Source organism: Rhinopithecus bieti, unplaced genomic scaffold (genome assembly GCF_001698545.2).
Source record: "Rhinopithecus bieti isolate Rb0 unplaced genomic scaffold, ASM169854v2 scaffold_26532, whole genome shotgun sequence".
NCBI lineage: Eukaryota > Metazoa > Chordata > Mammalia > Primates > Cercopithecidae > Rhinopithecus > Rhinopithecus bieti.
This window is the reverse complement of record NW_016812934.1, coordinates 3003005-3027576: the sequence shown is the minus strand read 5'-3', so window position 1 is coordinate 3027576 and position 24572 is coordinate 3003005. Positions and strand designations below refer to the sequence as shown.

Here is a 24572-nt window from a genome sequence, read left to right as displayed (position 1 = left end):
AATACTTTGGGAGGCCGAGGCAGGTGGATCACGTGGTCAGGATATTGAGACCATCCTGGTCAACGTGGTGAAACCCCGTCTCAAAAATTAGCCAGGCTTGGTGGCACAGGCCTGTAATCCCAGCTACTTGGGAGGCTGAGACAGGAGAATCGCTTGAATCCGGGAGTCGGAGGTTGCAGTGAGCCAAGATCACGCCATTGCACTCCAGCCTGGCAACAGAAACTCCATCCCCCAAAAAAAATTGATTATCAAGCTTTCATCTGTCATTTATAAAATAATAAAATAGCAAATGTTTACATATTACAGTGAGTCAGCTATTGATCTTTGCATTTTAATTATATTATTTTAATCCTCTCAACAACTTTGATGAAAGTACTTATTTCTGATTTCTGTGGATGAGAAAACGGAAGCATAGTGAGGTTAAGAAACTTCCCAGAGATCTCATAGCTACTAAGTAACAGAGCTGAAAGTCTGATCCGGAAGTCTGACTACAAGGCCCATTATGCTTTAATCCTCTCTACATTAGACTTCCAGAAGTATGGTTCTTGCTGAGTGACATTAATCATTTCCTGCAAGAAATAACACTGCATTTAGTGGCAGGTTCAAAAGTGATCCCCCAATTCTTCTTCAAGACTGTAGTCCACTTTATAAGTATTTTCATTCTTCTTTGTATAATACATTTGACATGACATTTGTTAACTGACCTTAAAGTTCCTTCAAGCCCTTCAGTCCCCAAGGTTTTCCTTCTTATCCCAGAGGTCCTAGGTATTTTTTTGTTACACCACTTCCTTTATAACTTACCACTACTCTTAATCAGCCATCTAAGTAGTTTGTGGGAAAAGAGCTCTATGTAAAACTAAAGGTCTCAGGAATATGTGGTAGATGTTTTTTTTTAATATCAACTCCCCTACTTTCTAGTGAAGTAATACTGAGCAAGTTAACTTACTCGCTCTTCAGCTTCTTCCTTTCTAAAATGGAGATACTGTAGTACTTACCTCATGTCGTGTTTGTTCAACAACTATTTATTGAGCACCTCATATGCACCAAGCACCATTCTAAGTGTGAAGGATTTAGCATTCTAAGTTAGAAACAGTCCAAGTTGTCAAAGCAGTAACTTTAAATCTACCAGGGAATTCAGACATTTAAAAAATAACTAACCATTTTTTAATAATACGACCAGTCCTATAAAGGGAAAAAAAAAAAGTGTGCTGTGTGTGATGGAGGGTTACAAATAGTCTGGAGAATCAGAGTGATTTCTTAGAATCTTGAGAGATGCATGGGAGGGTGCCTGGCAAAAACTTTCAGGGAGAGTGCATAGATATACATACAAAGGTCCTGCGGCAGGACTGTTGTGAAGAAAGAACAGTGTATTTAAAACAATACAGTTGAGAATCATAGCATGTCATGGAAAAAAACAAAAGCAAAACAGCACAGTATAGGGCACGAGCACATGTTCAATGAACCACGGGCATAAACTATTTATTATTATGCCATATAGCAATTGTGGAGAGAACAGTCTGGAGAGAAATGTGGGACCAGGGGAAGTAACTAATTCATGTAACTGATACAATATCAAACAGGTACCTACCAAGAGGAAGGATCCTGTAAATACAAGGTTTCTTGGAAAGAAGCAAAGAAAACATGCAGAAAAGGACGGAGAAACAACTTGCTATTCTTCCAGATAGTCCATGCTTTGTAAGAACCGCTGAGATTTATTCCAGCTGCAGCCAGTGTTTTGTAGTTAGGCTCCTCTAGTTGTATCACAAACCATCTTAATTGTTTTTCACATAGAAAGTATTGTCAGCCAGGCGCGGTGGCTCAGGCCTGTAATCCCAGCACTTTGGGAGGCTGAGGCAGGCGGATCATGAGGTCAGGAGTTCAAGACCATCCTGGCCAACATGGTGAAACTCTTTGTCTCTACTAAAAATATAAAAAATTAGCCGGGCGTGGTGGCGCGTGCCTGTGATCCCAACTACTTGGGAGGCTGAGACAGAAGAATCACTTGACCCTGGGAGGCAGAGGTTGCAATGAGCCAAGATCGTGCCATTGCACTCCAGCCTGGGTGAAAGGGTGAGACTCCATCTCACAGAAAAAAAACAAAAAGTATTGTCAGGTCACCTCTGTATTAACTTCAGAGCACATTCAGATCTTGAGAACTGCTCTTAGAAGAAATATTGGACCATGTTGGAAAATGCATTATTGCCAATAAATTGGAGTAAAATGTTAATTTTAATAAATATTTAACTGGTATAGACTTGTATCCCAAGGGTTACATACTGTTTTCCATTTCCCACTTTAAATTCCATCTTTGCTAGAAAAGTTAAAGGAATGTTTTTAAGAAAAATGTTTCTCCTCCAAATACCAGTTGTTTAATGAGTCACTGCATTTTTTTTTTTTTTTTTTTTTTTTTTTTTGAGATGGAGTCTCACTCTGTTGCCCAGGCTGGAGTGCAGTGGCACGATCTCGGCTCACTGCATCCTCCACCTCCCGGGTTCACGCCATTCTCCTGCTTCAGCCTCCCACGCAGCTGGGACTACAGGCACCCACCACCTCGCCCAGCTAATTTTTTGTATTTTTAGTAGAGATGGGGTTTCACCGTGTTAGCCAAGATGGTCTCGATCTCCTGACCTCGTGATCCGCCCGCCTCAGCCTCCCAAAGTGCTGGGCCTGCAGGCGTGAGCCACCGCGCCCGGCCCGTCATTGCATTTTTATATCATACCAGGATGTCAGTGGTCCATGTCTGGCACCAAAATTGAATTTGGTCCTTGGTAACCTGTTAACCTAATTAGCACCCCTGAGTTACTTTAAAACACAAGTCTCACCTCCTATGTTTTATCCTTGATTCCTTCCGTGTCCTGCAGTTCTCTGAGATTTAAAGGAATGTATAGCCATCCCCTAATTTAGGTCTCCTTTCCCCCCTATAGAAGATGTTAATTAAATTCACTTTTGCCAAATGAATGATGTTAACTATGTTTGCAACTTAACGGTTAACATCATTCATTTGGCAAAAGTGAATTTAATTAACATCTTCTATTTGCCAGGGGGAGATGCATAGGTAAAACAGGGCTCCCTTGCTTAAGAGAGAACTTGAGACAGATATGTAATCAATTACAAAACACTGAGTTAAAAGCCATACTTGAGAGTATGAACAGTAGGAGCTACTCAGACAATAGGGGAATGTAGAAGAAAGATGGTGTTTTACATTGTTCTTGAAGGACAAGTAATTCTTGAAGGACAGTTTGCTCTAATTCTAGGCTAAGGAACCAGCACTGCAAAGGCATAGTATAACTTAGGTTCTGCATTTACAGTCAAGAATCACAAAAAGTTTTAGAATAGAGAAAGAGGCCAAGCATGGTGGCGCACACTTGTAATCTCAGCATTATAGGAGGCTGAAGCAGGTGGTTTGTGGCCAGGAGTTTGAGACTGCCTGGGCAACATAGCAAGACACTGTCTGCACAAAAAATGTAAAAATTAGCCAGAGTACACCTGTGGCCCCAGCTACTCAGGAAGCTGAAGCAGGAGAATCACTTGAGCCCAGGAGTTCGAGGCTACAGCGAGCTATGACTGCACTACTGCATTTAAGCCTGAGTGACAGAGGGGTCCCTGTCTAAAAAAAGACAGCAATAACATATTTTGGCCTTAAATTAAAAGTAAGCTATAAAGGCATAGTATGTAGAGTCAATAAAAGAGAAGTGCCTCAGGTGAAAAAATTTGTATAAGTTTTATATATATATGAATTTTATATATATTCATAGGGTCTCATCCTATTGCCCATGCTGGCGTGCAGTGGCACAATCACGGCTCACTGCAGCCTTGACCTCTGAGCTTAGGTGATCCTCCCACCTTGGCTTCCCAAGTAGCTGGAATTATAGGCACGTCCCACTATGCCTGGCTAATTTTCATATTTTTTGTAGAGATGGAGTTTCACCATGTTGCCCAGGCTGGTCTTGAACTCCTAGGGCTCAAGCGATCCACCTGCGTCAGCCTCCCAAAGTGTCAGGTGAGAAATCTAGAGAGAATGCCCAGGCTTATAGCTTGGTCTTCTAGGTAAAAGATAATGTCTTTTATTGTAATATCTAATCTAGAGCTACACTGTTCAGTAGCCATTAGGCATATATAACTATTTAAAGTTCAATTTAAAAATTCAGCTCCTCAGCCACATGAACCACATTTCAAGTACTTAGTAGCCACACATGGCCAGTGGCTACGTTTTTGTACAGTACAGCACAGCAAGCATTTCCATCATCTCAGAAAGTTCTACTGGACAGTGCTGGTCTAGAGCAGGAGATAATTGGGAGCATGAATACAGCTATCACAGGGTATGCTTGTCAGGGGATTAGTTGAAGGGTAGTCATTAACAGTGTAGGTAAGATCTTGCAGAGAATTTCTGAGACAGGGTCTCACTCTGTTGCCAGGATGGAGTGCAGTGGTGTGATCTTGGCTCACTGCAACCTCTGCCTCCCAGGCTCAAGTGATTCTCCTGCCTCAGCCTCCCAAGTAGCTGGGACTACAGGCATGCACCACCACCCCTGACTGATTGCTTTTTTAATTGTTTGGAGAGATGGAGTTTCGCCATGTTGCCCAGGCTGGTCTCAAACTCCTAGGCTCAAGTGATCCTCCTGCCTTGGCCTCCCAAAGCGCTGGGATTATACGCATGAGCCACTGTGCACAGCAGCATTGTTTTTATATATAAAAAGTGGCCTAACGGAAACCCTTTAAAAATATTTTAGGTATAAGTAGTAGAAAAGGACATGTAAAGAAATAGAGAAGCTAGGACAATGAAAGAGCTTGGTAGCATTTAAGTTTCAGGAAGGGGGTCAGTGAGGATGAAGAGGAAAAAAAGACCTGGTGATGTGAGCAAGAGCAATTTTAGTGGAAGGTGAAAAGCTCAACTGTAGTTTGTTGATAAATAAATAGAAATTTTTTTAAAAAGAAAAAAATGGAGATGGAAGTCGAATATTCTAGAAAGTTTAAGAAGTTATACCTTGAGATAACTAAAAAAAAAAAAAGAGAGAGAGACTGATCTTGAGCTTGTTTTCTAGGAGAGGGAACCTGTGGACAACAGAAGCTTTTGTTTGCTGGTTGGGTTTGAAGTTTTGGTTAAAGGAAAAAATGCACATTGGAAATAAATGAGAATGGTATTTTTAAAAAGAGAGAAGGGAAAGGAGGAAAGCTGAAGAGATTCATATCTGATAACCTTATCTAATTAGTCTATTAGAGAAGTGGTGGGGATAGGGTAGAAAAGATGAAGCTAGAAAGGCTTGAGAGTGGTAACATTTGGAAATAGTGCCTTAAGGAAAGAGAACTGACAAGTCTTGGCATTCCAGATCCTAGTAAGGTTGGAATCCATACATTATAGTGGTTCCAATTTAGTCTTATGTAATTTTCATAGCAGTACTGCAGAGTTAAATTGGTAGGAGTTGAGAATATGCAGAACAGAAAGATTCAAAGGCATGAGTTGCAGCCTCCCTACTAGCTTGCACGCTCTTGGAAGGTCTCAACTTTCGCAGTTCTCCTGGCAAAAGCATTTAAATGGTTGTTTCATGACTAATTAGTTTAATATCTGTCATCATCTTGCATAGTTCAAATAGAATTTTTAGCTTTCATCTTTCTAGCTTATTTTTGTTTTTTCTTTTACATTTACAATAATTGGAATTTTGTCCATTTGGGGCAGTTGTTTTAAATAAAAAAAAAAAAAACTAAGGAACTTAATTTGACTGTCTTTTGTTTAGCATCTAGTTTATAATGCTCTTTTATCATTATAATAGGTTTTCCGAAATTCTCTGTATGCACCAGATTATTCATCTCGTTTAGATATTGTACGAGCAAATTCAAAGTCACCTCTTCAGAGATCACTGTCAGCTAAGTGTGTATCTGGAACAGGACAGGTGAGCAAGAAACCATACTCTTAAAGGAATTTGAGCTGCTGCCTTTGGAATTGTTGAGTTCTAAAAATGTTTCCCCTCAGTCATACCACCTCAGGTAAAATTTACCTTCCCCTGGACCTATTTCCTCTTCTATAATAACAGAAGATTGCACTAAGTTGCAACTCTGTTATTTCTTAAGTATCTTTTATACTGTAATTACATATTACTCTCTAAAGCATAACACTTCAGAGCAGAAGTGGAAAAGACAGAAGAATGCTCATGCAGATGTGTTATTTGCTATAATATGAAGAGCATAGATTCTGAAGTCAAACTTAGGTTTAAATCTCGCTATCAAGACTTAGTGGATCTGATTAAATTATAAAGTTAAATACCAAGTTATACCAAAAAAGGGCTTTTACTGAACACAGAAATCATTTTTGTCTACATCCAGAAAGCCTGAATTTCCCAGTATCTAGAGCAGGGGCTGACAAACTTTTTCTGTAAGATGTGGAGACTAAGTGTCTTAGGCTTTGTGGGCCATATGGTTTCGACCCCAACAACTATAAATAACAACTAGAAGTAACACATAAAGCAGTATGACTGTGTTCTAATAAAATTCTATTTACAAAAGCAGGAGGCTGGCTGGGCCACAACTTGCCAAACCCTGATCTAGAGAGCTGTGCCCTTTTCATATCTAGCCTTCAGAATGTGAAACTCAACAAACTATTTTCAAAATACAACTTTTAGGTAAATTTCATACCTTCTATTTTCATTTGATTCTTCTCTAAGCATTTATTTTGTTTTATATGTATGTATCTCTCCCCCAACCCAGTTATATTTTTATTATTCCAACATTAAGTGCTTTGAACATAAATTCTATAAATTTACTTTTATAGTCCATATAAAGTTTTGCCGGGCACAGTGGCTCACGCTTGCAATCCCAGCACTTTGGGAGGCCGAGGTGGGCAGATCACAAGGTCAGGAGATCGAGACAATCCTGGCTAACACGGTGAAACCCCATCTCTATTAAAAATGCAAAAAAAAAATTAGCCGGGCATGGTGGCAGGCGCCTGTAGTCCCAGCTACTCGGGAGGCTGAGGCAGGAGAAGGGCATGAACCCGGGAGGCGGAGGCTGCAGTGAGCCGAGATCGGGCCACTGCACTCTAGCCTGAGCAACAGAGCGAGACTCCATCTCAAAAAAAAAAAAAAAAAAGTTTTGACTACAACTAATAATGTTACCTTAGCTAACACTTGTATAGCACTTTAGAATGTATTATCCCAGGTTTCTCAACCTCAACACTGCTGACTTTGGGACAAATAATTGGGCCCACCAGGAAGGAAGAAGGGGATGGAATACTGTCCTGTATATTGTGACAATATTAGGCAGGTATTAGCATCCCAGCCTTTACCCACAACATGCCAGCAGCACACATAAACACACAGCCCCAGTAGTGACAAACAACAGTGTCTCTAGACATTCCCAAATGTCCTCTGGGTTAGATATACTCACTCTCAGAGAAGTTTTAAGCAACATGCCCTATGTGGCAGCAGTCAGGCAACTTAAACTGGTGAGTTCAGATTCTCAACTGATTCCATTTAAATCACACTACTTTTACATCAGTATTTCTGTCCCACTGCCTACCTGAAATACCTTCTATTTTTGCCATCCATTTTATGATTCTCAAATGCTGTTTTGTGACCCAAAATTTATTTTAACATTCATAATATACTAAATCTATACTTTTAAAGCAGTGTTTCTGAAGTATTGATGGCTATCCAACTAAAATCAAACGGCTAATTACACATTTTTATTCAAAAAATATCATGAATGAAAAAACTGGCCTCTGACCTTAAAATTCATAGGGAATTGTCACTACTAAAAATTATGACATGGACATTTTTTTGAAATATTTGTTGTGTGCCCTTTAATAGCATAAAAAGATACCAAGCATGTAAAATTTTTTTAAGTTAGTATTTTTATTTTAAAAAGTGTGTTGACTTTTAACAGGTATCCACTTGTCGACTAAGAAAGGATCAACAAGCAGATGATGATGAGGATGAAGAGTTAGATGTCACAGAAGAAGAAAATTTTCTTAAGTAAACTACACATTTCCATTTTCATCATAAATGACATGGAATCCACAATGACTAAACTATAGAACTTTATACTCACTTTGATATGTTAAGCCTCAAAGTGAAGTCCAACTGGAAACAGAAAACAATTAAAGGAAACTTATGTTGACCAAAAATGAAGGCTTTAAAAAATAATTACATACCAGTCATTTCAACATCCTACCTAGTGTTAGGTGATTTTTGTGTAAGTACCTCTTTTTTTCAAAGATGCTGTATTTCAAAGTATTTCATATGAATGTACTATATCTACTTGAAGTTCCAATAGTACATTATGACAGAAACCAAAAGATCTAACAATTCTGCTTAGCTTTTTGGGTTAAGACTCCATGCTTTCATTACCAGAAAAGGGTCCTATGTAGTCATTCTGATTACATGTAATTCTATTCCATGAAGCCTTAAGAAAAAATATTTTTTTTTACTTTCCCTTAAAACTTTATCATTTGATAAGTAAATTTACTTTTCAAGAGTATAATCAAAGAGTAAAGATAATGTGACACTAAGATATCAGTGTTTTATGAATACACATAAGGCATAAATTTCAGCTGTAAAAAAAGCCACATTCAATCTGACTCTGGTTTTAAAACAAAACTGCTGTCATACTTATACATGATACTGCAACTTTTGGAAGGCTAATTTAGTGGAATGTTGCCTCATCACAGAACACCATAAATCATTAAAATTCTATAAAATTTTACCAAGCTACCATGCAGTTAATAAAAGGGTATACAATCACTTTTATTTCTGAAAATATAAAACAGTTGGAGCCTTTCAGTGTCTCTGATGCTTCTCTTTTGGTAAGGATTTATACTTTTATTTCATGGATCCCAGGCAGGCATATAAAAGTTAGGGAATTTATAAAATCATTTGGGATAATTAGAAAATGCAATTATTCATAACAGAAAAATAAAGATTTCTAGAAAGCTTTTGACTTTGTCATTCATGGCTCTTAACAAAGCACTCCTTCCTGAGAATAGTCCTAAGTGACAAAGTTATTTCAGTACTTTTTTGTAAAATATTTAAAACATTTTAAAACCCTAAATAAATTGATATTAAGAAACTCAAGATTATCATTGGATATTTACTGCTCCCTCACTATTTAAATTTGGTTGTAGTTCGGGGGGAAAACAGTTACTATATTTATTTTGCTGTTTACTAAACAGCAACTTCTCTTGAGCATTATTTGCCTTATTTGTAAAGTTAAAACTGCATAAAACAATAATTCTAGAATAAAACATACATTCTGCCTACCTCAAAGAAATATTCTAAGAACAAAAGGAATACTATCCATGAAAATACTTTCATTAATGTAAAATTTTCATTATTTAGACCAGACCTAGGTTGGCAAACTTCTTAAAGGGCCAGATAGTAAACATTTTTACTCTTTGTGGGTTGAGGCAAATTCAAGACTATTATACGGGTACTTATGTAACCATTTAAGACTTAAGTACACTTAAAAATGTAAAAAACCATTCCTAGCTTCCCACCTGCAACAACAACAAAAAACAGGCAACCAACCCAGCCTGTAAGTCTCCATCTCTTATCTCCAAAATAGGAATACAAATTGAGTATCCTTTATCTGAAGTGCTTGGGACCAGAAGTATTTAAGACTTTGGATTTCTTCAGATTTTGGAGTATTTGCATTATACCAGTTCAACATTCCTAACCCAAAAATCTGAAATCTTAAATGCTGCAATGAGCATTTTCTTTGAGCATCATGTTGGCACTCAAAAAGTTTGCAATTTTCGGAGCATTTGAAATTTCAAATTTCCAGATCAGGAATACTCAACCTGTAGTACATTTACTAGGATTATCAGAATTAAATGATAGTTAATTCATACATAATTATACATCATATAGTATCTAATACACCTCAATAAACAACAGCTATTTACTGCAAAAACAGAGGCAGCAAGGTCACTACTTAACAGGTGATACATGGATCAAGAACCACTGCTCTTAACAGTGATGTCAGTAAATTAATAGAAATGCATTCCTAATATGATTTTTACCTATCTCTTGGTTGTGGGATTGACTTTCTAGACATGATCTACATTTTTTTAGATACTTTCTAGACAAAAATGTTTAAGACAAATGCCACTGGATATCAGACTAGAGAACACACCTCCAGTGTACCTGGTATACCTTGAGGATAGGAGAGGAAAAACTGGCTATGAGATGACAATTACTGAAGCTGAGTGATGTGTACATGAAAATTTACTATTCTTTTTTTATAACTGAAATTGATGAGGTGCTGGGAAGCTGGCTCTCTGAGGGGACAACAGAAGGGGAATTCCTTGATTTGCTGCATTTATCAATTTCCATGGTGTAAAATACTCCTGTCATGGCCAATTTGTTATTGACATATCACTAAAGGCAGAGTTGGAGAGAGATGTGCAAAGATGGCTCCCAACTAGAAGACATCACTTCTGTAATAAACGTTTTACAATGAAGTTTAAAAATATTAAGCCCTGATATATTATGGAGTAAAATGAAATATTCACACAATTTAAAAATCAAAATACAAGGCTGGGCACAATGGCTCACACCTGTAATCCCAACACATTCTGGGAGACCAAGGAGGATGGATTACTTGAGACCAGGAGACCAGAAATTTGAGAACAGCCTGGGCAACACAGTGAGACCCTGTCTCTACAAATAATAAAAAAGTTAGCCAGACAAGATGGCACACACCTGTAGTCCCAGCTCTCAGGAGGCTGAGGCAGGAAGACAGCTTGAGCCCAGGAGTTGGAAGCTGCAGTGAACCATTATCAGACCACTGCACTCCAGCCTGGCCAACAGAACAAGACTCTGGCTCTTAAAATAATAAAACTACAAAGCTTATGTTTACTATAGCTGGCCTCTTATCTACCACCACCATCCCACCTCAGCCTAGTTTGAAAAGCAATTCCACAGTAAGTAATCCCTCACGTTAAGCTTCATCTTAGCTTTATTCCTTTGTATTTGAGAAGTATTTTTTAACTTTCCATATATTCAAGATGGGTGACCAAATGAACCATCTATACAATCTCTGCTCAATTAAAAATATTTCTTTCTACTTTCTTTATTGTGCTTGGTTTGGATATTCCAAACAATGTAACGTTATCCTAGCTACTTACAAGCTTAAAGAATCATACTGCGGTGCTTTTTTGTATCAAATTTACCTGTTTATTCATTCCATAGTGAGCAGGATATTCACTATTCAAAACAAATTTAAGCAGATTTGTTAGATTTCTTTAAATCACTGAAAAGTAACACAAAAATACATATAGGTAGTAACTAAGTACTGACAAAGTATTCTACCTATGCAATATCCTATTAAATGTCTAAATTACCCTATGCAAATTCAATTGTATTCTTATTTACTCAATGGGGAAAATCTGGATTACAGAACTGAGGAAAATTATGTTTTATGAAAATTATAAAAGGCCAACCAGAGTCAATCATGTTGAATAAAATGAACAATTATGAAATATAAGCCAGTAATATACAATGTGAGTATCCCAAGAGAAATCCTGGATAGAAAGAAACTTTTAAAGTCACTCGGGTTTTTTTTATTAATAATGTTAATGTTTGAGCTTAATGTTTGAGCATGCTGGTTTTACCTTTTTATGCTAATTTTAAACCAACAACCGAAGTGAGAAAATATATCACTTATCCTTGAAAGTATCTTTAGCATGGTCTTCCTAATTAAAAATACTACTTAAAAAAGTGAGGCAGCAAAAGCATGAACTGGAGTCAGTGGTCTGTCTGGGTTAAAACTGGCCCCATGATTTATTACCTGTGACTTCAAGCAAGTTGCTTAACCTCCCACTTCATTATCTCATTTGTGAAATAGAGGTAAATAATTAACCCTGTACTCATAGGGAATACTGAGATTATGCATGTAAAGTGCTTACAGTGCCTAGCACATAATAAGTGCCTAATAAATGTTAGCCATAAATATTATTATGGGTACAGAAAATCAAATTCCCTATTTGCAAAAATGTACGCACTAAATGCTGAATATCAAAGAAGTCAAAATACAACCACACAAGTCTTAACAGTTATGGAGTCTTTGCATGGACACAAAGTTTTGAAGCTAAAAAATGAGAACCTAACATTACATGCAAGTTATGTGACTCATCAGTAAATTCTTCCTAGGAAAACTATACCATTTGTCAGATTCTTTCCAGCATAAGCCTGAGTCCTCTTGCACCTATAATTAGATTCTTATTTTACTGTCTTTTGCGTATGTTGTATTAATCTTATTTGGTTGATAAGATGTTGAAGAAACCATGGAATTATACACAGCACTATACATTATTACTATAGAATGTCTGGTCCCTCCCATCATAAATATAGTTTAATGAAGTTACTGAAAAACTTCACAGTATCAAGCTGCAATTCTTTTTTTTTTTATACAAATACAAGTTAGTTGTTCTATTAAGTTGCAATTTTATTGTTATAAAACTTTGTAAAGTTATGAACATGGAAACCCTAAGAATCACCTAAGCTTTTTACATAAGTAAATTTCAAGTTGACAGTCTGTCCATTTTGAACTATTTATAATTAACAGGACACTTAACACAGTAATATCTCAGACAAGGAAGAGGGCATTAATTCTGCAGGCAAGTAGCAATGAAAATGCCAAACCTGAACAGTCACTATTTCCTTATACAGTTTGAGTAAACGATGTAGACTACAGAATGAAAAAAAAAAAAAAAGTGAATATAAAATGTATCTTCCCCAAATACAACTCAACTTCAATAAGTCTTGAAGCTTACCCATGACATCAACAAAAATGAATGAACTCAGGGAATTAGTTCTTTCTCCCCATCAAAGAAAAAAACAGCATATGTAATTTTAAATTAGAAAAAAAATTAATGGCAATTTGCAAGCAAAAGAAAACCAGATTCACATTCTACTATTTACATTTGTTCTATTCACAGGTCAAAAATAAAATATTTCATTAGATAATTTAAAAAAAAACACTTTTTAAAACAAATGTATTTTACTCCATCAATACTGCAAGGAGGATAACTGAATTTAGAAATGCTCTCTCTCTACAGCAAAGTTAACTTAACTTTTCGGGGCCCAACTGGCCTATCATTCAGATCTTTAATAGCAGCCATAGCTTCGTTATAGTTTATCATAGCAACAATGGCTTCCCCTGTAGGTAAGCCTTGCTCATTATACTGTATTGAAACTGAATCAGGTATGATTCTGTAACCATGGAAAAAGTCTAAAATTTCATTAACATTAGCTTTAAATGGAAGATTCATTATTTTAATAGGAGTTACTCTACCTGAACCACAATTTATCTTTGGATCAGGCATAAATCTCCCCTCAGGAAAACTTCCCATATTATGCTTTCCAAAATCAAACTTGCCACCTTCTGGACGACCAAAATTCACAAAAGGGCGGTGACTTCTAAAATCATCAGGCGGGCTCCTAAAATCCTCACCAGGTGGTCTAAAATTGTCAGGAAGTCTAGGGTCCTCCTCCGGAGCTTCCCTAAGGTCTTCCTCTGGGAGCTGCCTGAAGTCCTCATCAGAAGGGCATCTAAAATCTTCCTCCTGGGGGCTCCTGAAGTCCTCATCAGGAAGGTGCCTAAAGTCTTCATCAGGAGGGCCCCTGAAGTCTTCATCTGGTGGGTGCCTGAAATCTTCCTCTCGGGAGCGCCTGAAATGCTCCTGAGGCGGCCGCCTGAAATGCTCCTGGGGCGGTCTCCGGAAGTGCTCTGGGGGTGGGCGCCTGAAATGTTCTGGGGTGGGCGCCTGAAATGCTCTGGGGTGGCCGCCGGAAGTGCTCTGGGGGAGGCCGCCTAAAATGCTCTGGAGGTGGTCTCCGGAAATGTTCTGGGGGTGGCCGACGGAAATGCTCCTGAGGTGGCCTCCGGAAATGCTCCTGGGGTGACTGCCTGAAGTCTTCCTCAGGGGAATGCCTGAAATCCTCCTCTGGGGGCCGCCTGAAGTCATCCTCGGGTGGTCGCCTCCATTCTCCCTGAAGAGGCCGCCTAAAGTCCTCCTCTGGGGGCCGTCTCCAGTCCTCCTCAGGTGGCTGCCTGAAATCTTCCTCTGGGAGCCACCTGAAGTCCTCCTCAGGGGGTTGCCTGAAGTCCTCCTCCGGGAGCTGCCTGAAGTCCTCCGTGGGAGACCGCCTGAAATCCTCCTCCGGTGGCCGCCTCCAATCCTCCTCAAGGGGCCTCCTCCAGTCCTCCTCCCTAGGGTGCCTGAAGTCTTCCTCCCAAGGACGCCTGAAGTCCTCCTCAGAAGGCCGCCTGAAGTCTTCCTCCCGAGGTCGCCTGAAGTCCTCTGGGGAGTGCCTGAAATCCTCTGGGGGGAACCTAAAGTCCTCTGAGGAGTGTCGGAAGTCTTCTGGAGGGTGCCTGTCAGGCTGCCGGAAATCCCTCTGGGGATGCTTGAAGTTATCCAGTTGCCTCAAGTCCTCTAGCTGATGTCTAAAGTTTTCAAAAGCACCAACTGAGTATATTGGTGGGTCTTTTGAGTCAAATAAATGAGAATGGTCACCTCGCTCATGTGACTCTGAGCGAGCTTGCATTTTTTCACTGGACATCAAGGAAAAATTTACACCAAACTCCTGCATTTGTGCCTCCGATATAAGTCTTAATAATACCTCTGTCCCTAAGAATCTTCGTCGGTTTAAACGTTCAGCTTTCATGGCCTGTTCTTCTGATTTAAATTTCACTAATGCTTCTCCCAGACCAACACCTTTGTCATCATAAAGCAAGTAAATGTCATCCTCAGCAAGAAGAAAGTCTGCAAAGAACTTCTGCACTTCAACTTTTGTAACATCAAATGGAAAATTTCTTATATAGATGCACAGCTTTTGGCCAGAGTTACCTTCTTGAGAGTATTTTTGTGAAACATGTCCAGGCCTATCTCTCTCTACTGACCCTGATCTCTTCTTTTCATAACGTGCAATGAACTTCAACATTTGTTTTCTAGAAATTGGATCAATATGAACTGGACGATACTGTAAAACAGTTTTATGTAAACTCAGAGCAGTATTATAGTCTTTCAGAGTCTTGAACATGACAAAGGCATATCTTGTTCTGTTTTCATCTTTATATAAAAACCTAATCTGTTCATCAGTCAGATCAGTACCTCTAAAGAAATTTCTTAAATCTCTTTCATCAATACTGAGGGACAGATTTTTTAGGTGAACATAAAATCCAAGAGGGGAACGAGAACGTGTTCTTCTGGGAGATTTTGAATGAGACCGTTTTCGAAAATGTCTATCATTAATTCCTCTTGGTGGAGAATGTTCTTCAGATCTCCTAAGAACGTCACCCTCCTTAACTGCATTACCACCAAACTCAATCCACTGTTGTTCTGATCCTTGCATTACTTCTATAAATCTTGAACCCATGAAACTTCTATGACATTTAAGACCTCCTGAAGCATCAACACATGAAGCAAATTTTACTATGGCATCACCATTATTTCGGCCATCATGATGTTTTAAGAAAATTACTCCATCCACGCACAAACCAGAGAAAAAGACACGTACATCATCTTCATTTACTAGGTAAGGCAAACCTCGTAGAAACAAGAAAGGATTCTCGGCCTTCAATGGCCTTGTCTTTCTCGGCCTTAAATTACCATGTCCTGTACCATTAGTATGAAACCCAGCATCTTGATTAATTGAAGAGCCATATCCAGAATTACTTGCTTCTTCCTTAACAGACTCAATAAAATTAGACAGGCTGCCAACCCCTGAAGTCCCAGATCCTGGACGCCCTCTTCCTACACGATCAGTCCTTTTCATTTCTATAGTCTTCTGCATTTCTGCCTTGCTACTAAGAAAGAGCTCTACAGATGAATCCTTGATAAACCCTCCTGAACGACTTATGGCACGTCTTGCATCTTCATCTGTTGCAAAAATAATAAAAGCCTCCCCAATTTCCCCTCCAATTATATGCACTCCTCCATCAGGAATAGTCAATCCCGTGAAGAAGTGACGAATATCCACAGGCCCCGCAATAAAAGGAAGCCCCAGTAAACGGATGACTACAGCCATGCTGAGTTCAAACCACAGCAATAATGACCTGCAGACAAAAAGGTACACATAATAGCAAGTCTTATTTTTGAAGTACCTTAGCCCAAACTAAGCTTAATAATTACCTGGTTCCTGCTTCCTTCAACATTTATAAATGAAAACAAGATACAAGTTCACAAAAATACTGATCATATCTAATTATTAAAGAAAACTTTCTCCCATCTAAAAATACAAATAAACCAACTACCTTGAAGAAACATTTCGTATCACCTATTCTATACAATAGGAACATCAAAAATATCAAATCTTCCTTTGTAGGTCTGCCAAATGCTGCTTCACGAGAAGACCAAACTACTTTCAGACTCATTTAGAATCTTATCTTCTACTGAAACATGACAGCTTTGTAGATTATTTTATCAACTGCAATGAATTTTACATATTTAGAAAAGTCATCTATGGTTAGTATGTAATTTCTGCTCATGATAATAAATTGCCTACCACTGGCCAGACACAGAGAACAAAAGCCAGGGCCAGCATGATAGCTCACGCCTGTAATTCCAGGCTTTGGAAGGCCAAGGCAAGAGGATTGCTTGAGGCCAGGAGTTCAAGACCAGCCTCGGCAACAGAGCGAGAGCCTGTCTCTAAAAAGAAAAAATTAGCCAGGCAGGGTGGCATGCACCTGTAGTCCCAGCTACTCAGGAGGCTGAGGCAGGAAGACTGCCTGAGCCCAATATGAAATTTTCAGGATACAATGGGTTGCAACTGTGCCACTGCACTCCAGCCTGGGTGACAGAGTGAGGCCCTGTCTTTAAAAAAAAAAAAAGGGAACAGAAGCCATGGGTACCTAGATGTACTATTCTATTTCACATGTTTTTTGTCAAGCCTCTGTAAAAAGCCTTAAACTCTGGATATCTTACCTTTTTTACAATTTCTTGGAGACCTGTTAATTCTGTAAAAGCAACTTAACTGTGGAAAGAAAATGAAATATAATTAATCCTCGAACCCTGTAATTTATCTTAAACAACGCCAGATTAGGATATCCATTTCAGAATTACCTATCAAAAGTGAAGCAGTATAAGGAACCACAATTACAGGTGTTACAAAATGGTATTTTGTTCCAAGGGGAAATTAATCATCCTTCTGCAAAAAGGAGATACAATATCCAAATAGACATATAAAAATTATTTAAAAATTTAAAACTTGCTGAAAATTGAACAACTCCTCCTTGATTGGAAGTAGCATGAAAAAAGGAGTGACCGAAATGTTATATATTTTGAATGTAGTAGTAGTTACACGGGTGTATAAATTTATCAAGGTTTACTGAATTCTATCCTTACGGTCTATACATTTTGCTGTACACAAGTTTTACATCTACTTCAAAAAACTGTTCTACAAGTAAAATCTCAATACCAAAAGTTTAAAAAAAGACCTTCAATCATTTTGCCACATGAAAATTCAAAATCTAGTACATATTTATATCCAACTCTCGTGCTGTTCTCCTCCCTTTCAAAACATAAGACCAAATCAAATTAAGGCAACCATTCAAAATTATACAATAAATGAATAAAACAGCAAAGCCTGAAATTCAAAAATCAATTTTTAAAACAATAAATCCAAACCTATGGGCTACTGTTTGGATACAATTTAAAGGTCTACATAAACAGCTCACACGTCTGAGCATAGAACCAAATTTCAGAACACCAGTATAATTAAGGCAAATACTACAATATCCCTAAAGTTAAAAATCTCAATAGCACTCCTTATACTGCAAAAATATTAACTGGTAAAATTCTTCTCAGCCAAACAGAAAATGCTATTTATCTTATTAGTAATGCCAATAGCAGATTTCCATTTCAAACAACTATTCTGCACTCTACTAAGGAAACCCAAATGATGATGTAGAAAGTAAAAGTAAAAATTAACCTGGAATACTGGGATTACCAGTTTACTGAAAATCTCAATGTATTTTTTTTTAAAGAAGTTTGTGTTTAATACTTTCAGGGATACCCAAACTATTTCACGAAGACTTGTCAAAATAATAATTATAATTTACACTCACTTTTTTTGGTGGAGGAGACAGGGTCTCTCTCGCTCTGCTACCCAGGCTGGAGTGCAGTGGTGCGATCTTGGCTCACTACAGCCTAGACTTACCCAGGCTCAGGTAATCCTCCCACCTCAGCCTCTCAAGTAGCTGGGACTACAGGTGTGCACCACCACACCGAGCTAATTTTTGTATTTTTTGTAGAGCCAGGGTTTCACCATGTTGCCCAGGCTGGTAGGGAACTCACGGGCTCAAGCAATTAGCTCGCCTCAGCCTCCCACAGTGATAGGATTTACAGGTATGCTCCACTGTGCCTGGCGTAATTTATATGTTTTCAATGTACAAATAAATATTACGTTAATCGAGAATCCAGTACTTACACTTAAGTACCACTGTTCCCCAAAGTGGGGGTCTGAAGATATATTCACTGAGGTCTGTTTGTTTTCCTTTAAAAAGGGTCCATAGATTAACTAGAAGCTAAACTAGCAAAGACATCAAATTACTTCGCACATTCTACATCTGAAAAATATTAATGAGGTTTGCTATTCAAGTATTTGCACAATGACAACCAAAAAAAAAAAAAAGCCTATTTTCTTCAACAAACCAATATCCATACAAACACTTCAACAAAAACTATAAATGGCTTCTGGAATGCTTATCCATATTAAAGTCCCAAGACTCCTTCCTATGCAAATTGGCTTAGCTACTCTTTTACTGTTAAGGTATTTTAGAAAGCACTGTAAGATATACATATTCTTGTCTCTCCTAAGCTTTTTTTAAAAATTTAAAGGGATTTACCCTGGGAACATAAATTCATCTACAAGAGAAATTAGAGACATTTCAAGGAATAATTATATTTCAAATTCAAAAAAATCTCTAGTAAGATCTTTTAACTAAGTAGTTTCATGAGCACAAATCTCATGAATTCCAATTCAAGCAGACTATTTAAAAAGCTTACTCTCATTTGCCACAGTTAAACACAACTAATGCTTAAACCTCTCTGCCCTTGAGACAGTAGGGTAATGTACCATTTATGCCTCCACAGTAACACACCTTGGAGACCAACTATAAAAGACCAGCTCTCAAAATGGGCACTTCTGTGGTTCCAACATGCTATTTCTTTAAGCAAATTCTCCAGAAATTCAGCTCTTAACACACTAAATTACACAAAAGCAAAACACGAAAATTACCCTAGTCTGCAATTAAAATTTTGCATTTTCTAGTTATGAATGCAAAAGTATTATTGTGCCTTTGTGTTCATTTGAAGACAATAATCTGTTAAAATTTCTATGAAAATAAGAAAGTGGGTCCCTAAAAGGTCACTTAAGTCAGTGAACTTAAAGCGCATTTTAAATAACTTCTATTTTTATACAACGATTCATCCCATTTAATCACCATTATAGCTAAACAATATGTAATGTGTATCTTCTAATCAAGATTTAACGGGATAGGGAGAGGGAAACGGGAGGGAGGCAGAATTTGAATAAGTAATATCTCATTAGATCCATTTGATTTTTAACTAGCGAAGAAAAAGTCACTTTCCAGATATGGTGAGAGAGAGAATTTTTTTTAACTCTTTGCGACTAATTCGTAAAGCCCAAAGTCATGATGTAGCATATTCACACTCTAAACGTGAGTTTCCCCTGGAGAAAATAATCTACACCAACCCACAATTATTCTTTATGATGATCCACCTTTTATAATGTAGATGTTTAAAATAAAAACCAAAGGAATGACCAATGAGAGCCATAGTCCCTAAGAAGAACTGTAAATGAAGACGAATCCACACGGCACAGGATTTCTCCCAACATCCTCAAACGGGAATCATCCGAAGGCATCCATTCTACAGCCCAAAGCCTTTGTCCACAACTCCCAGGGGTCAGAGCTTCCTTCTTTCGCGCCAGGCCAAAGTTGCTACGTGGGATCCGATGTTGTTGCCAGACTTTCAGCCAAAATCAGCCTTCAAATTAACCTGGACCGCCCAACCTCTGTGCCTTTCCGTCACGCCGTCTCAAGGGCAAACATTCCACCCTAACTCGCCAGAGGGTGAATTGCCCCCAAATCTAACTGAAAACACTTGCCCTTCTCAAGCCTAACGAGCCAGGCCTGCAGCGCTTTTCTGCCACTACAAACTACGATGACATAGCAAAGAAAAAAAATACCTATGAAATCCTTCGAGATCTTCACTCTCAAGATCCCTGGGAAGCGCACATACACCACCACATGGAAGCTGACGGGAAAGGGAGAGTCGGTGTTTTAGCAAAAAAAGAGGGTGCCCTAACGGCAGGAGCTACGCTAGATACTGGCGCGGCCGCCGGTCCCGCCTTTCCCCGTTCTTCCGACTTGGTCGCCCAGCCCTCCCCGCCCCCGGCGCCCCGAGGGGAACTGCTTCGCACTTGGCAATAAACACACACCACTGCTGCCGAGCCGGACACACAAGGCCGGAGGCTGAGGGCACTCCTCGTCGCAGCAGCCTCCCCAGAACACGTAGAGCCCTCAGTGAGCCTAGAAGAAGATGGCGCCCACTGCCCCTCCGGTCCGGACAAACGGACGTAAGATTTCTCTGCCCATGCGCTCTCCAGGCGTAACCCACCACCACGCTTGCGCACGCGCGCTGCCGCTCACCCGCTTCCCCTCGCTAGAGGAGGGGAGGCGGAGCCCCGAGTTGGCTGAGCTTCTGCACATGCCCAGATTGTGCCCAGTCCAGGGACCTCGATTTGCAACAGGAGAAATTCGGAGACACAGTCAAGGCTCACATGGTAGATGTACTGAGAATCTTCGGTAGACAACTGTGGAAGTACGGCGGACAAACTTTCAAGATTTCCAGAAGTTAAGGAAAGAGATGCAGAAGCAGAGAAAAGGCGACTTGTGTTTTCAGTGTTGCATTACTGTGTGGCGTAAAGCATCTTCTAAAAAGCGCCTGTGGCCGGGCGCGGTGGCTCACGTCCGTAATCCCAGCACTTTGGGAGGCCGAAGCGGGCGGATCATTTGCGGTCAGTAGTTCGAGACCAGCCTGGCCAATAGGGCGAAACCCCTGTCTCTACTAAAAATACAAAAAAAAAAAAAAAAAAATTAGCCTGGCATGGTGGCGGGCGCCTGTAATCCCAGCTGCTCGGGAGGCTGAGGCAGGAGAATCGCTTGAACCCGAGAGATGGAGGCTGCAGTGAGCCGAGATCGCACCGCTGCACTCCAGCCTGGTCAAAAGAGTGAGACTCCATCTCAAAACATAAAAATAAAAAAGCTCCTGTAGACCGTAGAATACCACAGAAAAGGTAATTTTACTGCCTTAGATGTTCACCAAGTACAATCCCAACACCTGGGGGCTTAATAAATGCATGCTTAGTCGGTTTTATAGATATTAATAACCTTGTAAAGTGTCTTTATAAATTTGTTCCCATCTTCTGGATTTTTGAAACAAGAGAACAGATGAGCCAGTACTGAAATTTAAGTAATGAAAAATCACTATTACAGGTATACTCTGTGATGCCTGCTACATAATAGCTGGTGAACAACCTTGTGTTTGGTTTTATCATATGCAAATAACAAAGTTGTCCACCACTTTATATAGCTACTTGATGCGTTTGTGGATGGATTCAAAGCTCGTTAAGCAGAAAGTACATTTTAAAAACATTGTTACAGATGACACAAAAAGTGAGTTGTGGATCCCTTTCTCACTGCAAAATACCCATTCTTGAATGATAAGATTATAAGAAAGAAGAGGTAGTTTAATAAGTAAATAAAAAGATGGTTAACACAAATGAGAGCCATCTTTTACTCACTGGACAAATTATCCTCTCTGTGCCTCAGTTTCCTCATCTGTAAAATGGGGATACTACTAGTAGGGTTGTGGGAAACGTTCAGTAAATATGTATGTCTCAGATATATGTAAATAAGTGAGACTATTATAAGTATTTGTGACTTGTTTGAAATGTCAAGGTGATCTATAGAGAAGCAGAGGATGTCATTCTGAAGAGCTAGGCTCATTGACTAGATATCATTTACCTTGGTAATCCATAGTTTGGTCCTGGCCTTGCAGTCTCAGGAACATGACCTTAAAAGTTAACATTTATTGGCCAGGCATGGTGACTCACGCCTGTAATCCCGGCATTTTGGGAGGCAGAGGTGGGTGAATCACCTGAGTTCAGGAGTTCGAGACCAGCCTGGCCAACATGGTGAAACCCTGTCTCTAGTAACATTACAAAAATTAGCTGGGTGTGGTGGCGGGCACCTGTAATCCCAGCTACTCAGGAGGCTGAGGAAGGAGAATCTCTTGAACCCAGGAGGAGGAGGTTGCAGTGAGCCGAGACCATGCCACTGCACTTCAGCCTGGGTGACAAGAGCAAAGCTCTGTCTCAAAAAAAAAAAGAAAAAAAAAGTTAACATTTATTGAGAATTTATTATGTGCCAGGACATATGCATGATCTCAATTTATTTTTACAACTACTTTTGGAGGTAGGTACTATTATTATTCCTATTTTACAGATAAGGGAAACTGAGGCATGGAGGATTACATAGCTTGCACAAAAAGCCAGGCAAAATTGAACCCTACTTGTTTGCCTGCAGAAGCCATTACTCTGTATTGCACAGAAAGAGGACTCTGTCCTCAGAGGCAGACTCCTTCAAACAAGAATACAGAAGCAATACTCTAAGAAATAGAACAAGAGTTACCTAATCTCAAAAGGTGTTTCTCAGTTAAGGCTCCCTGGAGACATCCTCACTCATCTTAACAAAAATAACAGCTGTCATTTAATGACCACTTACTATAGGACTCACCTGACCAAGTGTGCTCAAATCAGACCCTGTCCCCTGAGCAAGCTCTGACAGGCATTGCCAGCCTCCTTCTATTCACACAGACTTTCTCCAGCGAGGACACTGTATTGAATGTCTGTCCATTTTGGGTGTTTTTGAGACAGAGTCTCACTCTGTCACCCAGGCTGGAGTACAATGGTACAATCCTGGCACACTGGGTTCAAAGGATTCTCGTGCCTCAGCTTCATTATTATCTGAGATTACAGGCATGTGCCACCATGTCTGGCTAAGTTTTTCTCTATTTTCAGTAGAGACGAGGTTTTGCCATGTAGCCCAGGCTGGTCTTGAACTCCTGACTTCAAGTGATCCGCCTGCCTCTGTCTCCCAAAATGCTGGGATTATAGGCGTGAGCCACCACGCCCCGCCTGAATGCCTTTTCTATTCTGCCCCTTGCCTTTCTTAGATGATCATACCATTATAATCAGAACAAGAAAATTCTGGTCAAGGTAATTTGAGCATAATCACATGATATTCTGGTTATTGAACAGTTTCTTATGCCTTTGGTGTGTCAGCATGAAAACCTAATCATTTTGGGAAATCGAGAGAAAATTAAGTTTCTCAAATGGAGAAACAGAAGACTAGACCCTAAACATGGTGACCACACTGAGCTGTGGCCATTCTGTGACTCTGCTTGGATAATTAGCCTTCCGGGTGTTTCGCCACACTGCACCACCACCCACTCTTCATGGACAATTTTGGTGTCAGAGAGTTTTCAGTTGCCCTTCCTCCGTCTTTAGCATCCACACGAAGAGCCTTTTATCACTTGGTCTCAGAGTTCCTTAATCTTCTCAACTTCTGGGACCTTTATCTTCTCAACTCATTCCTTGATTTCTACTCTGAGAGCCTCCATACCTTGACTTCCAGTCAATTTGTAACCCAAGGTCCTGGGTTTTGAGTATGCACTGTGAAAAAGTACCCACTTATAACTGTTTCACCTTGCATTCTTGTTGTTTCAAAAAAGTTCGAGGAAGAAGCTCAGCCCCAGAAAAGAAAACAAAACCGTTCGGATCCAGAAATGCCTGAGTTGAAGATGAACTTTGGTCAACTCCCTTTACTACCCTGCTAAAATCCCCGCCCAGGGAAGAGCTTATTCACCATTTTCTATACATGCAACTTATGTAGAAGCATGATCGACAATTGTGTCTTTGCTGCCTTTACTCCACCTGTACATACAATGACTGAGCTAACCAGCCCAATAAAAGCACTGTTTTCAGTGTTGCTCGGAGAAGCACTGCTTTAGGAACTATCCCCAGTGTCCTCTTTACTTGTTGCAAGTAATGAAATCCCCTCGTTAAATCCTCCTTGGTTGTGGTCATTGGACTGTCACCTTCCAAGCTAACAAATCCACCCACTGTGTAGGTAACAAATCTAGCATTTATTAAGCATCATTGACTATGAGTCAAGAACCTTGCTAAGTCCTCTGTACCACAGTTCCATTAGAAGAAGAAGAAGAAGGAGGAGGAGGAGGAGGATTTGCAGCAGCAGCAGCAGCAGCAGAGGAAGAGGAGGAGGAGGAGAGGAAGAAGAAGGAGGAGGAGGAGAAGAGAATAAGGAGGGGGAGGGGGAGAGGGAGAAGGAGAGGAAGAAGGAGAAGGAGAAGAAGAAAGAGCAACAAAAACAACCGCCACCTTGCTAAGGCTCCTGAAAGACAAAGATAGAAGAAGAAGAACCTTGCTAAGGCTCCTGAAAGACAAAGATAGAAGAAGAAGAACCTTGCTAAG

The 24572-nt window shown here is 39.6% G+C and overlaps 2 protein-coding genes across 10 annotated transcripts in view; one reads left to right on the top strand and one right to left on the bottom strand.

Annotated features, from left to right (window-relative positions):
• CIBAR1 (CBY1 interacting BAR domain containing 1) overlaps positions 1–8924 on the top strand; it is a 30207-nt gene extending 21283 nt beyond the window's left edge. For 2 of the 9 annotated variants that reach the window (XR_001880532.1, XR_001880531.1), the window contains exons 8-10: positions 5769–5888; positions 6502–6614; positions 7876–8924. Coding sequence is in view for 4 of the 9 variants with exons in the window: in XM_017847342.1 (XP_017702831.1) it covers positions 5769–5888; positions 7876–7968 (213 nt within the window). In the remaining 5 variants the exon portion in view is untranslated. Of the gene's footprint in view, positions 1–1580; positions 1696–3914; positions 4001–5768; positions 5889–6498; positions 6615–7875 lie in introns of those variants that run through there. The other 7 variants (XR_001880534.1, XR_001880533.1, XM_017847342.1 and 4 more) reach the window with 5 other exon arrangements.
• Positions 7826–20616, bottom strand: RBM12B (RNA binding motif protein 12B). The gene is given in 4 exon segments (XM_017847337.1): positions 7826–13763; positions 13765–16050; positions 20205–20272; positions 20457–20616. Coding segments are annotated over 2 exon segments (2979 nt in total). The 5' UTR covers positions 16023–16050; positions 20205–20272; positions 20457–20616; the 3' UTR covers positions 7826–13042.
• Between the last annotated feature and the right edge of the window lie 3956 nt (positions 20617–24572).